Source organism: Curcuma longa, chromosome 1 (assembly GCF_044706935.1).
Source record: "Curcuma longa cultivar G26 ecotype Majalengka, Jawa Barat chromosome 1, ITB_CL_G26_1.1, whole genome shotgun sequence".
Taxonomy (NCBI): Eukaryota; Viridiplantae; Streptophyta; class Magnoliopsida; order Zingiberales; family Zingiberaceae; genus Curcuma; species Curcuma longa.
The window spans coordinates 14,862,213-14,879,538 of NC_133861.1; the positions used below are offsets into that span (position 1 = coordinate 14,862,213).

The 17,326-nt window shown below is 37.0% G+C and overlaps 2 protein-coding genes across 2 annotated transcripts; one reads left to right on the plus strand and one right to left on the minus strand.

Moving 5' to 3' along the window:
- The first annotated feature begins 6,166 nt into the window (after positions 1-6,166).
- LOC141829679 (protein LONGIFOLIA 1-like) lies at positions 6,167-11,324 on the plus strand. The gene is made up of 7 exons (XM_074720284.1): positions 6,167-6,197; positions 6,281-6,454; positions 6,832-6,899; positions 6,981-7,913; positions 8,022-9,077; positions 9,660-9,795; positions 10,411-11,324. Exons 1-7 carry the CDS (start codon positions 6,167-6,169, stop codon positions 11,175-11,177), a joined length of 3,165 nt encoding a protein of 1,054 aa, XP_074576385.1. The 3' UTR covers positions 11,178-11,324.
- A 518-nt stretch (positions 11,325-11,842) lies between these two features.
- LOC141839564 (uncharacterized) lies at positions 11,843-17,110 on the minus strand. Its single transcript, XM_074727345.1, has 7 exons — positions 17,031-17,110; positions 14,491-15,606; positions 14,310-14,391; positions 14,115-14,181; positions 12,384-12,566; positions 12,230-12,290; positions 11,843-12,144 (listed from the first exon to the last, which is right to left on the minus strand). Exons 1-7 carry the CDS (start codon positions 17,056-17,058, stop codon positions 11,969-11,971), a joined length of 1,713 nt encoding a protein of 570 aa, XP_074583446.1. The 5' UTR covers positions 17,059-17,110; the 3' UTR covers positions 11,843-11,968.
- Between the last annotated feature and the right edge of the window lie 216 nt (positions 17,111-17,326).

Here is a 17,326-nt window from a genome sequence, read left to right on the forward strand (position 1 = left end):
ATTAATGGGTGTGTTGTTGCTTCTTGCTGGAGAAAAAAGAAAAGCTTTCTTCGTCTTTCAAGTTTCAGAATTCTCACGCTTCGGGAAATAATGAGACGGTGATGCAATCGTTGAGAAACTCATTGTTGAACTTTGTCGTAAAATAAAATTTCGACAAAACATTATTACATAAAATTTCAATCGAACCTCAACGCAAGTTATCACCGAGGCGACCGAGGAAGACTATAATGCCCTCTGCGGTGGGCACCAGAAGTAAAGCAGGTAACTGTCCAGGTCGTGACCTTTCTTCCTTCATCATTCTACGTGCTCTGCAATTGGGGATGTTCCGGTAATCTGTTTCATTTTCCTATCTGTCCATCTCGTGACCTTTCTTCCTTCAATCTGGCTGACGTTGCTTTCCATAAATTTTAAGTATTTCATCTAGAATTTGTTTTAGGATCTACTATTAGTCAGCACCTTTTTCTCTCTGGTATTAGTTATTCTTTAATTTATTATTAGATATATTAGAATTAGTAAGGTATCTCGATGTCTATAAATAAATATATCATGAAGCCTTTCACAATCAAATAAGTAGTCATCAATTAATTCATTAAGTTAATGAACACTTGGAGGTCGATCCTCTTGAAGTGATCGATCGTCCTCTTTTCTATAATTAGCTTCAAGATAGTCCACAAGTTCTTATCAACTTGGTATCAAAGGCATTTCCTCAAACCACCAATTACCTTTACATCACAACCATATAACCTTTCCCCCACGCTACAACATATTCTACATATAATCCTTTTAGCACCACAATCAAGTGTACATTCATCAACCTATAAGAGCATGAACCAGTAATACATTAAAGACAAAGATATCACGTTATAGAGAAATCTGGAGCAACAGGATTCTTGCTACGATGGAGAAAGCTCCCACTCTTTCACAGAGCAATATTTGCATGATCATAAAAGGCACGGGAAAAGAATTGAGTCATTAACATTTGATATCCGGAGAATTGTGGAAATCCTTGTCAGCTGGAACAGCAGTTCTTCCCTGTTTCATGTCCTTACCTATTGTAAAGATTTAATTATGTGAGCTCATTGTAAGGAATATTGAGAAAACTCTCTTCAGCCTATTTGCATATTTTCTTTTTTTGGAAAGAATGATGATAGATTTTCCTTTTTCTCCCCATGTTCCTCATATGTATGCATCAATAACAAGTCTTGGACGTTTGCAACTGTTGATGCACTAAAACACAAACTCACCCACACATAACTCTATCAATACATTAACATCCAGACAGCATATTACTACGACTAAAACACTCCAGGTTGGCCAATGGAAATATATAACTAAGTACCAACAACTGCAACAAGAGAATATATCACTCATGATTTTTCTTCCACTGTACATAGGCATGCCTATATTAAGATAAATCTGCACTTCAATTCTACCTCATATTTCTTCTCTTCTGTTGCAGAAGTTGTTGCAGCTCTATCATCACTATTCTTCACCATTGTCCTCGTGAGGGTAGTGATCTGTCATTGTTATGTTCGACAAGTTGGAACCGCCACAAGCAAGTATATTACTTGTCTCTCATATTTTAAATAACAATCAAGCTCACATTGTTAGTAAATGATTGTTTGGCATTCTAACTATGAATGCCAACTATATCATAGCAGGGAATTTTGTCTGGATACATGAAGCCAAACTATGAATGCCATGTGAATCAATTTAATTTCACCACTTTGGGATTTGTTATTTATTGTACCAATGAGATCGCTACATTATGTTGTCAACTTGACTTGATGATTCCTCTATTGAGCCCTTAATATAATGTATTTGACTGGGTCACTTTAAGGTTTGTTGTGATTCAAATAGGTCACCACAACTGAAAAAGAATACTTGGCTAGCTCTTGAATTACAAGAGAATGAAGATTCAAAGCTCAATAATGAAAATGTGGAACTAAGTGACTTTGGGGTTTGATTGTGAATCAAAAGTTTCTTAATTCACTAGCTAAGTTATAATCGCTAATCTGTAATTTAAATAATTAGAAGATGTTATACTCTAACAAATGGAGTCTTTTGCTCAGTAATATTAATGCTAGTACAAGTGTCACTGCTGTATAAAGACAAAGGAGATGATGTTTAATCATTTGTGTAACAATAATTGAATTTTTTAGGATTCAAGTTTGAGAGTATGTTTACTAGCTCTCCTTGGTTATTTTATGATGATTTCCATTGTCCATACTTGCAACATTGCTTTGCCATTTCCCTTATATACCTCCCATGTATTGGAATCCATGCTTTCTAATTGTGAGTTGTAAGAATTTCAAGGTACATTGTGTTCCGTTATCAATTTTGATCACCTAGCTCTTAATTTGTCTGGATGACTCGTTTGTATGTGATTTTAAGTCACATAATATAGGCACAAACTTCCCATCTCTCTGTATATATATTTATAGTGTGTGTTATATTCTTGCATCCCTTAAGTTAACCATCTCTCTGTTTATATATACCCAGAAATATCCATGCATTGGATGATCTTTTAAATGTTTACAGCATTGAAATTTGATTTTGTTTTACCTAATTTTCCTCGGTTTTTAGTTTGTACTGAATCTTTAGGCTTGAACTAATTTGCTCAGGAAAAAAAATCCTCTTCCTATACTATGAGTAGATTCAATAACATTGCATGCCACTTAATTTCCATGAATAGATAACCAAACTTACATTCTTTCATCCAACATGTTAAAACGTGATTTGAGAACTTGATTGTTGCATTCCAATAATCATAGTAATCAGGCTTTGTTTATTTACCTTCTGTTCAGGTAGTCATTGAGTTGATATGTTGGGAATATTTACAAGATCATGGCGATAGATATTATTTATTTTTAAAAAAATCTGCTTAGCAAAGGTAGATTAATTAGTTAGTTGTTATTTTCTGCCAGACTAGCTACTTGCAGTAAATTTGCATAATTATAAGTAACTTTATTTTTTGTGTTTCAATTAAAACGAATTATAAGTAGTCAACTTTTCATTCACTTTTAAGATTCGGAAAACAATATTTCAGTTCTTCGAAGTTCTATCCATCTACGATCGAACACCAAAACAGGAAAATCCCAGGATTCTTGGAGAAATGTTTCTCTGCTTTTGATGTGGTCCTCTAAAGATACAAATTTGAAGACTGCTGTAAAGTTGCATATGTGATTATCGTTTTATATATTTGAGCAATTAGTATTAATTATATTTCACATTTGCATAGTACGTGCACATGAACTATCAGATCAGATTGCTTCATATCTGCGTGCGTTGCTCCCACCACAGTTCAATTATTAATTTACTACTACTGATGATGCATGATTAAGTTTCATAAATACATATATAGCTGGCCTGGCCACAGGAGGAAAAAATAAATAAATAAATAAATAAATAGTACGTCATGTGCCAATTCAATGTCATGGCAAATTATTATATCCCGGAGCAGTGCTTGGCTATATATGAGATTATATATATATATATATAAATAGACCTTGGTACTTGGTACTGGGTCCTGCATGGCGTGCCATATAATTGCCAGCCCATCATGTGATCATGCATCCTTCGTCCTTATCCTCTTTTTCGTAACATCCATCTCTCAGCATCAACTTTGCCCGTGCCTCATGTATGGGGGAAGAGCTTGTATATATACTCTGCATGCATGGCTACGCTCATTAATTAGGTATAGGTATAAGTATAGGTATAGGGTATAGGAGGAATAGCCGAATATATCGGTATATCCATGAGCTAAGCATATACTGTACACAGTCATGGATGGATAGGTGACAATGGATAATCTTGCAGAAATATGATGGGTTGTTTTGAAAGAAATCAGCTCTCTTTATTTTATACAAAACAAAATCTTTATTGTACATGTTTAAATGTTGTTGTTTTGTAGAAAGATGAAATAGTGGTGCTCTTGTGATGATTCCACACTTAAAAAAGGCACTCATGTTCGTATTTCTATGGATGAGCGAGCACATAGAAAGCAAATGCTTCTCACTTAGCCTTAATAGTACGGTTTGATGTGGTAGTCTATTGTTGAACCGATCGATGTAACAGTTGTAAAGGTGAAATGCCAGTGAAACCCAGAAAACATGTGGAATTATTAAAAGAAGTGAAGCATTTCGGAAGCAGCTGCAATATTATTCATACATCAGCTGCCTTTTGACTAGCTAGCTTCTTGTTGTATGATCAGATAGATTTATTAGTCTGCTGCATTTTTTGAGAGCAGTGGAGCTCGTGAAAGTTAAAACATTGATCGATGTGATCGATCGATATTACAAAATCTTCTAAATCCCCCAAATACAATGAATTATTCAATTTTCCTGGGGCATGTACATCATCAATTTGATACATTACATTCAAAATTTGACATTTGATTATCGAAGAACAAAGTATTTTTTTCCCCATCAAATAAAATTTTTTTGAAAGAGGTATGTGACATTTAAACTTTTGTTAAATATTAAAGTTGATGGTGGATTCACTAGAACACTAAAAGTTCACGATAAACGTAGCAATTATTCCTTTTCTATAAATATTGGAAACTTTGTTCTTTTGGATGGTGCAGCAGCTAGCTAGCTAGCTCTGTCCCAGTCTTCTCCCGTTCCTTCTGGGGATTATTACAAGGTATTTGTTGATGGGCAATTCCCTCATCAACAGAACAAGATGCGACTGCTGGTGTCCTTTTCCCATCCATATTGTTGGAGAACAGCTTGGTGTCTAGGGTTCTTGCGGCAATGTGGTCCTCGAAACTGTTGCTATTATACAATATATATATATCTTTGCATGAAATGGAACAACTTCATGTTCTTGTAATCTGGATCATTAATTGTCAGGCAAATTGAAGACCCACCACCATTTGAATGTCTGCGTGCCCCATTCGAAAATGAGATCGCAAGCTAAGCTAGCTAGCTGCTAGGTTAATATTGTACGTGTTTCTGAACCCAGCCAGTATTTTCCAGTTGAACTGAACGTCTAAAAACCTACACTACACTGATCTCGATTTAATCGATCAGTTAATGATTTAGTTTGTTTTTCATAGAATTGATAAAGGCTAAAGGTTATGCTGCAGGTTAATGGCAGTAACCACATTAATTTGGTAGGAGGTAATTTCTTCCATGCAATATAATGCCAATGCGCTGCTTAATTACGAGTGCTGGAAACAGGCATGCTATTGCTCGGCTCGATCGGTCGTGGCCTTCCCTTCTCATTTATTACTTTATTATTAGCATCAATATTAACTGGCACAATTATGGTTGTGTGCAAGTGTAAGCTGTGAGATTCCTCTGCCACATGATTGACCACCACCAGTCACAAAATTTGCCTGCTTCCACAGGTCGTTCATCGATGCACTCTCTCAATGATTTTGCAAAGCAATCTTGACAGCCAAAAATTGATAGGAAAACACCAACTTTTTTCTTTTTTCAGATTAGACGACTCCTCCTCCTCCTCCTCCCTTTTAATATGTATTATGGCTCGTCTTACTGATAAATAGATGATGGTTACATGTCGATGAGAACTGGTGGAGGAAGAACGCACAAGCTAAGGTTTGCATGATGTGAGGCACATGGGAGATGAGTGAGGACCAGAGGGCTTGGTGTCCCACTCACATCTGTCAAAGGATATGCACCAAATTCCCATTCCAAGAAGGAATTAAATAAAAGAACAATCCATTCCAAGTTCATCCCCCATTGGAATCTTTCACCATCCTTGGGATCGCAAAAGCCCACATCCATACCTTGCTAGTTTCCTCCAGTCTGAACTCCTCGCCTCTGACACCTTTCTTACATACATTGCTGCTCTTGACGATAGCAACAAAAGGAAACTGGAGTTACAGGAAGGCAGTAAGGCTTTTTTTCTAGTATTGTTTTTGTTTATGGTGGTGCACCTGTCCCAGGGAGTGACTAATGTGTTAAAGTTGCTTCATTTTTTTTCTTCTCCTGTTCCTGTACCTTTCTCATTGAAGGGTACCTGCCCATTTTCTTCGGTGTGGTTGGTAGTCCAGCCAGGGAGGGAAGATTTGGAGAGAAGCTGGGTTCGGTTGTGGACGGGAAAGGGAAAAGGAATCTCTTTTAGGTGTATAATCATTCTAATGCAGTGGGACTGCTTTGGTAGAAGCAGCATTAGGGCCTCTGATGGTGAAGGGTGAATGCTGGCATGTTTGTCAGGAAATATTGTAAGTGTTGAGGTAAGGATTTTGATAAACCCTAATCTAGTTTCTAGCCCGAGTGTTTTTGGTTCTATTTCGGATTTTGTAGTGTAGGAATTAAGAGAAATATGTCAGCAAAGTTTCTGCAAGCATTTGCCGATGACAATCCAGAGTTGCAGAGGCAAATAGGGTGCATGACTGGAATCTTCCAAATGTTCGACCGGCAGCAAATCCTCACTGGGAGGCGCTTGAATGTTAATGGCCACGACCACAAAACTCTCCCTTCCGGTAACATTTATTTTTCTCTATAATTTCAGTTTTTTTTTCCCTTCCATTGTTTGATGCAGTCTGTTTCAAAAACTGCGGCTCTGTTAATTACTATTCATTAGTCTTCCCATAAAAAAAAACTATCCCATTTTTTTCATATATAATTAATGGTTTAAATGTGGAGGATTATCACCTGTCTTAGTTTCAGAATCTAAAGATGAAATTTTGAACAAAAAAAAAATCTAAAGAACAGTCTTCTGTGTGAAATTTCCTAATGTAGAGTTGGAATTATGAGAATCTATATTTCAGAATTTGAAGTTTGAAAGCCTAAACACTCAATCTGAAACTTAGCCTATTTGCTCTCTACTATCCGCATCACCATTATTCTACTTGTGTAGGAAATGCTCTTTCAAGCAGAAACTCAGTTGGTGCCGAGAGAAATGGATGTCCTCCCCAAGTTGTTTTGGCAAGATTCCAACTGATTCCTAGTAAAGATCTGTTTACTATATTACTTGTTTGTCGTAACTGTTTGTGGTTTTCCTTTTAGCAGAGAAGTTCAAGCAAGAGTTTGAATGAGAATCGAAGAATTTCAATGGAGTCATCGAGAACTTCAGTCTCTTCTTCATCTTGTTCGTCATTTTCTTCTCTAGACTGTAACAAGTCTTCTCGAGAAGCGCATCCCTCCGGCGATCAAATGTATATAGATCGGTCTACAAAGGGACAATCCGATTACCAGTCTCTGAATTTTCGAGATATTGTAAAGGACTCTATACACAAAGATTCTTGTGCTTTACCGGCAAGAGCTTCACTCAAGGAGGATATGAAGAACCATGTGTCGAAACTAAAAGACTCTGCGAGTCCTATTCAGTTGTTAAAGTCAATGGATATATTAGATTCCACTGGATTCGATGGGAAAACGAAAATGAATGTTGATCTTGGTGAATCACTCCGGGTCCTAGTGAAGCTCAATCAATCTTCCCAATATTTTTCAGAAGCTAATGAAGCACCAAGAACATCATACGAAGGGAAAAAGTCTTCTTCATTGTATCCGGTCGCAAAAGTAGCTCCCAGATTTTCGTATGATGGAAGAGGTGCACACCCTTCTCTGGATTCCCAAGAAAGCAGCAAATTCTCACCCAAACTCAGAGAGTTTCCTAGGCTGTCATTAGATAGCAAGGACTGCACTCCGAGGAGCTCTAACTTTGATCTAAAACCTTACTCTGGTCTGAAACAAGTTGATCAGTGCACCATTGATCGTCGATCTTACAGGACGATGGAACATCAGCAAGAACTGGGAAATTGTAAAAGGCCTCCTAGCTTAGTGGCTAAGCTCATGGGCTTAGAAGTGATGCCCAGCTTGAGCCAAGATCAAGAGATTTTGGACGATAAAAGCATTAACAAAAGCTTTAGCACATTCATTACCCACAAGAAACCAAGCATGCCCTTTGAGAAAACCACAACCACAAAAGATGACAAAGAGGATCTGTCGTCGTTCAGCCAGAAGTGCTACATCGATGACCTCATTAAGCCACAGCAGAAAAGGTTTGATTCTGTCACCAAACAAATCTCCTGTTCAAAGGTTCGAGTTGAACATGCTCCTTGGAGGCACCATAAAAAGATTCGTGTTCCCCAAAAGATGACATTTGGTGTCCGTGAATCTCGCACAAAGCAGCAAGCAGAGTCTGTGTATAGTGAGATAGAGAAAAGGTTGAAAGATCTTGAGTTCCAACAATCCAACAGGGACCTTCGAGCTCTGAAGCACATATTGGATGCTATGCATGCAAAGGGACTATTAGAGAATGATAAAGTTGAACATCAGCCTTCCAGAATTTCAATTCACACTACTTCACCTGGAAATGATCAGTGTTGTGGTTCCACAAATGACCAAAACGTGGTTTTTAGTCAATATCCTACATTGATGAAAGGAGAAAAAACTCCAATAGTTTTTGGATCACCAATAGTCATCATGAAGCCTTCAAGATCTTTTAGCAGTTCTGATATATCACCATCTTCCTTCGTTCCTTTCAATAGCTTACCAGAACTACAAAGGTCACAGATAAGAGTTCATGATGACGGAAAGATAGATTCTCTTAACACCAAATTTTGCCAAGACAAAACTCTTAAATCAATTGACAGACAACCTACTAGTCAATATCTTCAGTCCAGATACAAGAAATGTGCACAAGAAGAAAATGACGCACACAAACATTGTGCAAGTATGTTTCAGGCCTCACCTAGGCCTCAGAGAGCAATTAGAGAAGATAATAGAAGTCTGCCAAAATCATCGAGTGCTCTCGGCCCTAGATTACAACACAGACAGCTTGAAGAAAAAAAACATTCTTCTACCCCACGTCCCTCAACTCAATCTGATGCGGCGCCAAAACAAACTGCTAATATTTATTCTTCAGAATCAGTGTCTCCTAGAGTCAGGCTCAGAAGAAAACCAGCCCAAGCACAGCGAAATGATGATCAACTGAGTGACACTAGTAGTGGGACAGGAAGTCTAACTCAACAAGTTGATGAAAAGTCGGATGCAGAAGTAACAAGCTCCAACCGCTCTGTTGAACTTCGCTTTTCTTCTCAGGGTAAAAAGAATCAATCTGGAAGAGCTGCTAAAAGTGCTTCACCAACCTTGAAACACTACGTAAGTCTGTCCCTGATTCAATACCATTTGCAAGATAAAAGTATTGCGGGGAAAAAACTTAATTTTTCTACAGTAGGATCATGTTTCTAACAGTAAATGAGTCACTTCATCAGCAAATGCTCCCAGTTCTGCTTGTTTTTAACTATTATAATAATATCTGAAAGAAGAGGAGCCAAAGTGCTGTACAGAACTAAAACCACTTGTTCAGTAGGATTTGTCCTTTGCTCTTTTTACTATTATTGATGATTTCAGTCTTGAATGGTTGGTTATTATCTACATTTGCCACGGAACCTAGATAAAGATTGAGGTTAACTTCAGAAAACTATTTTTAAACGAATTCTTTATTTTGCAATATTGAACACTGTTAATCATCCTGTATTCATTGTTATTGTAAAGTTCAAATGTCAACAAATTAGAATCTAGCTAATAGATTTATCCTGTCTATTTCCGAAGAAACAAAGATATGAGAGATCATTAACTAACAAGAAGCTTCAGAATCAACATTGTTATTTCTTATTGGACATTGCTTATGTGACTATAACACTGATTATTCTTGTGTATTATCGGTTCATACTTCTGAAGAAATCACATATTCCAAGAGATGCTGCTGGTCCAGCAACACTCGCTCCTGAGAAGCCAAATCCAATCACTGTCTTTGATCGCTCAGTCTGCCAGGATGAGCTGCCTCCTGTGAGAATATCTTCTAATGCATTCAAAGGTACACGTAAAGCAGTTCAGTTTATTATTGCAACAATAGAAGTTGGTAGCCTGCATAACAATTATCCTAAATATGATACAACCTATTTCACCACATCAAACTGTAGCTACAAGTATCTTGTTAGGTTCCAATCTGACATGGAGAGCAGGTGGGTGCCTCCTTAAAATTCTTATCATATGAAAATGTCTCAAATGATGAAAACACAAAGTAGTCAAGATCAGTTAGTTGATACTAGTCTTTTAGTTCCCATGGTTTCTTTACTGCTAGTCAAACTCTAATCATAATTCGGAATTCTAGCTAGCAATGCAGTAGTTGCAACTTTCAACAAGTTTGTAAGAAGAATGACGGCCTTACTTAACTCTTCCAATATTATAGAAATAAAGACAAACCAACCAACAACTTGTTTTTATATGCTTATAGCCTCGGCCAAACACAACTGGTGTGCATAAACATATTTTATGCTATTTCTATGGGAAAGTAACTTTAGAAATTTATTTCTAGATTATCATTCTCTTATTTTGAAGGGGAATCATAGAAGAAAAGGTGACTAAAAACTAGATTAACATTTAATCATAGGAATGATACCAACTTGTGAAATAACCTAACTTCTTTCAGTAACGGACGATACGATTCAAGATTTAGGTGTTTGTTGTAATCCAACCGGCAAGCATGATGCTCCATCATACAATTTAAGCTCCAGATTGAATCTGAAAAAGCTTTCAAAAGTTGAAGACCTGGTTCAGAAGCTGAGGCAGCTAAGTCCAAACCCTGAAGAATCTGTGGCAACTGACCATGTTGCGATGTTGTGTGAAAACCAGAACCCGGACCATCGATATGTTTCTGAGATACTCATAACTTCTGGCCTTCTCATGTTAGATTTATCATCCAGGCCCAAGAGCATGCCTTTCCAGTTACAGCCTTCTGGCCACCCAATAAACCCTGACTTGTTCCTCGTCTTAGAACAAACAAAGGCTGTAAAAGAAAATATCAATCAGCTCAAGGTTAATCCAGAGAAGATTCACCGGAAGCTGATATTCGATTTGGTGAACGAGCTTCTAATTCAGAAGTTGAAGTTGGGAAGCTTAGGCCCTCTGCCCAACCGACATATTCAAGCTAGATATGGCAGGCTTCCTAGTGGACAACACTTGCTGAAAGAGCTGTGTTCAGATATTGAACACCTCAAAGCTGAAAGCTTCACTACAGACAGCCACGGCAATGGTGATGCCGAGCTATCAGAAGATTGGCTTTACTCTGATGTTGAATTACAGATGGTAGTCCTAGAGGTGGAGAGGTCAATATTCAGAGATTTGATCGACGAAGTTCTTGGTGGGGAAGGCGCATTTGGTTTTCAAGAAAAGGCAAGTAGGAAACAAAGAGATTGATGCTAAGCAAGCATGCCACAATCTTCTGCATTCTGTTTCCCTTCCAAGCAAACTGTTAACTAGCAAATTCAAGCCATTATAATGTTTGTTAAAAGTTCCCTTTTTGTTGTAACTTGCAAGTATACATCATATAGACATTGTTGGAACTATTACGGTAATGATACATGTTTTGTGGGTGTCGGATCACTCTGTGCTTTTCGAATTTATCCAAATGGTCAATAAAAAATTTTCATAGAATTGAATTGCTCACTTTCAAAATTGATTAATTCTAATAGTTAAATATAAAAACTTAAGTACACTTGAACTAACCTACTGAATGTGGGCGTTTTTTTAAATAAATATATTGGAAAACAATTTATTATGTGACCTCGCATTTCCAGCTATATGATTTATCTATTGGGCCACATCGCCACCACTGTCGAAGAACCAGCATGACATTCAATATGTTTCCACTACAGAGCTTGCCTAGTGTAACATAATTTGGTCCTTTGAAATGAGACGAGATAAAGAACCATAGAATATAAATAGAGATCCTCGATTCTCTGCAACCCTAACTAGGACAATCCATAGGGATGATACTAACTTTGTTATAATTGAGAGGTTTTAACAAATTGGAGGACAACTCGTATCCAAATGAATGTGAAACTCCTTTTCAAAGACATCAATTAATAACTGTAAAGTTACAAAAACGAATATCCGACAACATTGAAGCATTCCTACGGTTGAATGTCTAATGTTTTCTGAAAAGAATATCCAACAAATGCATGTTACAAAAAAGTTTGGTCTCCACTTCAAGTAGTTACAGATGAAGGTTTCTGAAATTTCTTAATAATCCGAAGGTAGAAGTTCCATGATGGATCACTCTCTGTTATTGCACTTTGACCGAAAGGATGATCTTGAATGTACATTTGAACATTGTCAGCCATTGCAAGTCTCTCCAAATAGACACGCAAATCTCCTCCTGGCCCTGTATGTATTACAACTTTAAACTATGTGGAATGGGCGGGTCAAGTAAACATCAAAAGAAATTAGCAAAATAAATGGTGAGTTACCCAAGGAATTGTCAGTTTTATCCACGGAGTTAAATGAAGGTGGGAAAATGGCACTGTGTGGCTTCAGAAAACAAAAACACCAGTTATTTCTAATGCAAAATTCTGGGGTGACAAGGTCATCTTACATGGCAGTTGTAAAAAAAGACATCCTTACAGGGTTGCATATGGCTTTGCAAGGAGAATCGTCTACAAGCAATGTGTTTGAAGGCGAGTATTCTCCCTTTTGCCATGGTAGACCATGCTCATTGTTCCATAATCTCTTTAGTTCCTTCAGGACCAACGGCTTATGCCTATTCTCAAGGGTTCGATAGCCAGTATCTGTGCACTTTGACTTGTCCTGAACAAAGAGATGAATAGCACATATGAAATGTCGTTATAAGCTTCACTAAGCAATTAAATAAAGTCTATAGTCTTCAAAAGTAGTTAATAACTTGTAAACATGCACAAATAAATTCAAAAATGTAACCATAATTAATTGAAATTACCAAACCTAGGGTAATGCAGTGAATAATACAACTACCAAAATTATTAGCCTTGCTGTAACACAAGTAAACAAGATAAAGATGAAACAATCCTCCAGCAATCATGCAAACTTCTGGATGGGAGTGAGATCAAAGATTTTGACTGCGGAAAAGATAGATCTCAAGGCCTCATATAATTAAGGTATCCTGAACATCATTTTCTATTTTTCATCTAGAAGGCCAATTGAATTATCAAGGGACATAATAGGCTACTCCACTGAACGGTTAGCAAATTTGAATAAGTTTCAACATGAATGATCATGAGCAAGAAAAATATTTTGTGCGCATTTTAGTAACTTGTAGGTGTCAATCCATAACAATTGCACTTGACTAGATCAGAAAACTTGTGGCTGCTGTTGAATCAGAAATATCACTCATGAGAAGAATTTGTAGTAAGATCAATCAAGAATAAATGAATAAGACTTATCAAGGTAACAAGACTCAGAACCAGTTCAATTTGTTGCAACAAGTTCTTATTGCTCTAGTCTTAGCAAGCTTTTATCTCAAAAGAAAAGTGATATGAGCCTATCTCAAACAATCTTATACCTCAGAGTGTAAAAATATCAGCACAGTTTCAGAAGAATGTTTATTTGTTCAATTAGTTATTATGATAATGCCAGGGGCCCAGGGGTATTAAGTAAACCCTGCATAGTTTTGTTTTTATGAAACCCTAATGAAAAATCATCCTCAGAAGAGAAAATGAAGATGCAAAATGCATCATAGAAGATGAACAAACCATTGGAAATAACTCAAAATGCTTCTAATCCTCAATCTATGCTGTGTATGTATCCTAGTTAAAAGCAATGTGATGTACTTTGGCTCTAGATGTTCCCTATATGTCTACTTTGGCTCTAGATGGAAGTGTCGCTACTAATTAGTTTCATGCAACTGGATATGTGCATTGATGTTATTTAGATGGTTGCTATTTTTTCATTGTTTATTTTGACTTAATCAATCATGATAATTTCTGAGGATCCACAATTCTTCCTAAATAAGATGAGTCTAAACAGCCTATAAATGGAGGTCTCGGGCAAAAAAAAAAAAAAAAAAAATCTAAAGATACTCGTTGACATTAACAGATACTGGGGACTAGAAATTACTTCATTAGTGAATTGAAGTCAACAGGGTCTATTTATAACTTTGTTGATGAGCCATTGGCCAATTAAAACATAGCCTACAGACTAAGCAAAACATTAGAATTAGCATTAACCGTGGAGGTGAAACTAGAAAAAAAATACTTGGACTCAAAAATTCAGAAAATTGAAATTCATAAAATGACTGAAAGTCTCAACAATATTCATGTTATACTAAATTTAATCAAATACTAATGTGCATTCAAGAAGAGATGTTTTGAGATCACTTACCCAACAAAATAATAGTTTATGTTTCCAATTTCTCATGAGATAATCAACCACTACATCAACATTTTTTCTGCAGATAGTAAAACTGAATTATGAGTACCACCTGCATAAAGTAAAGCTAACTGGTTGCCTCATTATGAGAAGCTTGTATTTGATAAAATAAGTATTAAAATTGAAAGACAGGAAAAGTAGTCATACTTCTTTCTTGAGGACCAAACACCAACATTAAATCTTTCGAAACAAAACTTCAGAAAGTCTTCACAGAAGGGCCTTTTAAGAACTGACACAATATGCAAATAGAACTACCATCAACCTTTACAATTTGTAACCAATGCCACAAGTACAATCACAAATGATAACTAAATCAACAAAACTTGACCTAAATATTCTCCAACTCTTGTATATGACTTATGAGCTCTCCGAAAATATAAAATGATGTCAGCAAGTAATCCATTCAGATCGAGAACAAGAAGCTTTTTCCTATATGTGCTCAACAATTTTTCTGTAGTCAAACTAACTGTCAGATTAACACTCTCATCTTGATTCTCGGTCGCATCATCAGGAGCATCATCTTTCTCCTGACCAGTCAATGCATCAGCGTGAGTATTTTCACAGTTCAGAGCCTCAGTTCCCTGAGAAGCTACTCCATCTTTAATATCTAACTTAGACTCTTCCCCACAAAGGTTAGCTGATATTTCATTCTGGGCAGGTTCATTTTCTTTCTGGAATGAGAAACAAGCAGAGTCTTCATAAAATGAATGTGGTCGATCATGCACACTCATCCCTTCTTTCGGACCAATAGTAAGTAATCTAGGGACTCCTTCTACAGCACTAGCTTCACGATGATCCTTGTGAGAATTACCCAATGATCTCATGTTCGTATGCACTAATGACATCTCAGATGATATGTTCGTTTTGTTTGGCATGGCTGGATTAGAACACTTATTGGAATCACTCCTTTTGGCACTGCTTTCGGGATGTACATCTCTTTTTATTTTGTCGGCAGGATGGAAGTCACGAGATTTCCTTTTCCTCCACCTACTCCTCCGTACTTTTCTATTTGAAACTTTGGGTGACAATGATGATCCATTTCTCAAGCATACTGTGTTGTCACATCCATGGGTGACTGAAACCAAATCTGAAATCCTAGAACATGAATTGGAAGTCTCAGTGCCCAAGGATATATTCTTCCTTTTCCTTTTGTATCTCTGACGACTTTTATTTCCATGAGATTGGGCCTCTTCAGTGACTCTAGAGACAACATTACCATCTTCATAATCCTTACTGTTTGCTTTATTCTTTGAGTTGGTTACTTGGGTATCATGTGACCTTGATTGACTATTGCGACTCCTTGACCCAATTGTGCTACCAGAGACTGGGGAAGAGCAATTGCTATCTGGAAATTTTATTTTGTTAATATGATTTCTTCGTCTCACTCTTATCGAGTGTTTCTCCACTTTATCCCTTCCCTTTCTTCTTGAATGTGATAGATAACCTACAGCATCAATTGATCAAATCAATTTTTTTCCCCTTATTTGACTAGGTTTCTGATGAAGCACCAAGAGCTATAAATGAGAGTGCAAGGAACCAAAACAGTGATTTCAGGAACTAAAATGAACAAAAGGCTGTTATGATGCAATGACATGGAAATCCTTCAGAAACAATGTAGGTACAGTATCCTACATCAGTGATCAAGGTAACAGACACTTAAACTTGAACTAAGTTTATATATTGAACTAAATTGCAGAATGATGTCAAAGTCTACATTAAAAAAGCATGACAGCATTTGCTGCAGGAGAAGATATTGAGAAAGAATGACCAACATAATCAAAACCAAGAAAATCATACATATATATATATATATATATATATATACACATAGACAAAGATTACACAGCACCCTTTCATTCAGGACAGCGTCTCAGATCCAAAGGTGTTTATATTTGAAATGATAATTATTTCTTTCCCTTTTCCATTGTGTTGGAACATCCCACAAACCCATTTATCTAAGTTACTTTCTTGGAGGATAAGGTAAAGATCTCCTAAAAAGTTCATTTCTAGAGTGGTGATGTTCCTACATCTAACATCATACGAGTACAAAATCCACCTTTACTATCTATACTAAAAAAATACTCAAAAAAAATAAACAAGAGACCAACACAACAAATATATGAAGCCGCGGATTCAGCAACAAACAGATCAACATCAACTTTCCAAGAATTTACAACCAATGAACCTTCCAATAACTTACAATCAAATAAGAGGCTAAATTGGCTAAAGGGATGGGACATAATTACTATGGAGAACCCGCATGGCCCAACAATCTTTTATATATTTTTCCAGTAGTAATTCTAGGTACTATTGCATGTAATGTAGGCTTAGCGGTTCTAGAACCGTCAATGATTGGTGAACCGGCAGATCTGTTTGCAACTCCTTTGGAAATATTACCTGAATGGTACTTCTTTCTCATATTTCAAAGCGGAGTATTCACTAGTGAAATATACGCTTAACTCCGATCCAGACTGAGGGCTTCCAAAGAGAACAGCTTCCTTCTAGTCTTCGTATTCTTCTAATCTAATAGGAGCGTAACCCCAGTCCCGACAGACCCGGATAAGAACCCTGTCTAACCCTAATCTCCTCTTCGACGATTCGCTCTGATTGGACTTTCTAGCCTAGCCGATCCTAAGTTCAGATGAAAGAAAAACAAGAAAACAGAACTACCAAGGTTAGATTGGACAGACGGATAAAGAAGCAACGAAGCAAGATGACAAATCTCTAGTCGGCAGAGCAAGAAACATAATTTCACAAAATAAAACGGGTTCATACGTGCGATAAGAATCAAAGTAGAGAAAAACTGCATTCACTTTGATCTACCGGAAGCCAAATAGTAGGAAAAGAAGGGAGGATCTCCTCACTCACCTGAGTCAGGGCATTTCCGCTTCACCATGAGCTTCTACCTTTTCTCCGTCAAGGTTTCGTTGCTTCGAGATGAATCAAATCAGAACAAGGAATAGGATTGGGATCTTGTTATTATCCGTGTCCCGTAACCCGTTCTGCTTTTATCAACCGTCAAAAAATTAATCGAACGGTGCGTATACTTTCTCGTTTATTAGTAATTAGCCTTAGAATTGGACCGGCCCATTTCCTCGTCCCGGCCACAACGTAGCGCCGATTAGGGTTTTTTTTAGCTTATAGAAATAGGTGAAAGAAAGGAA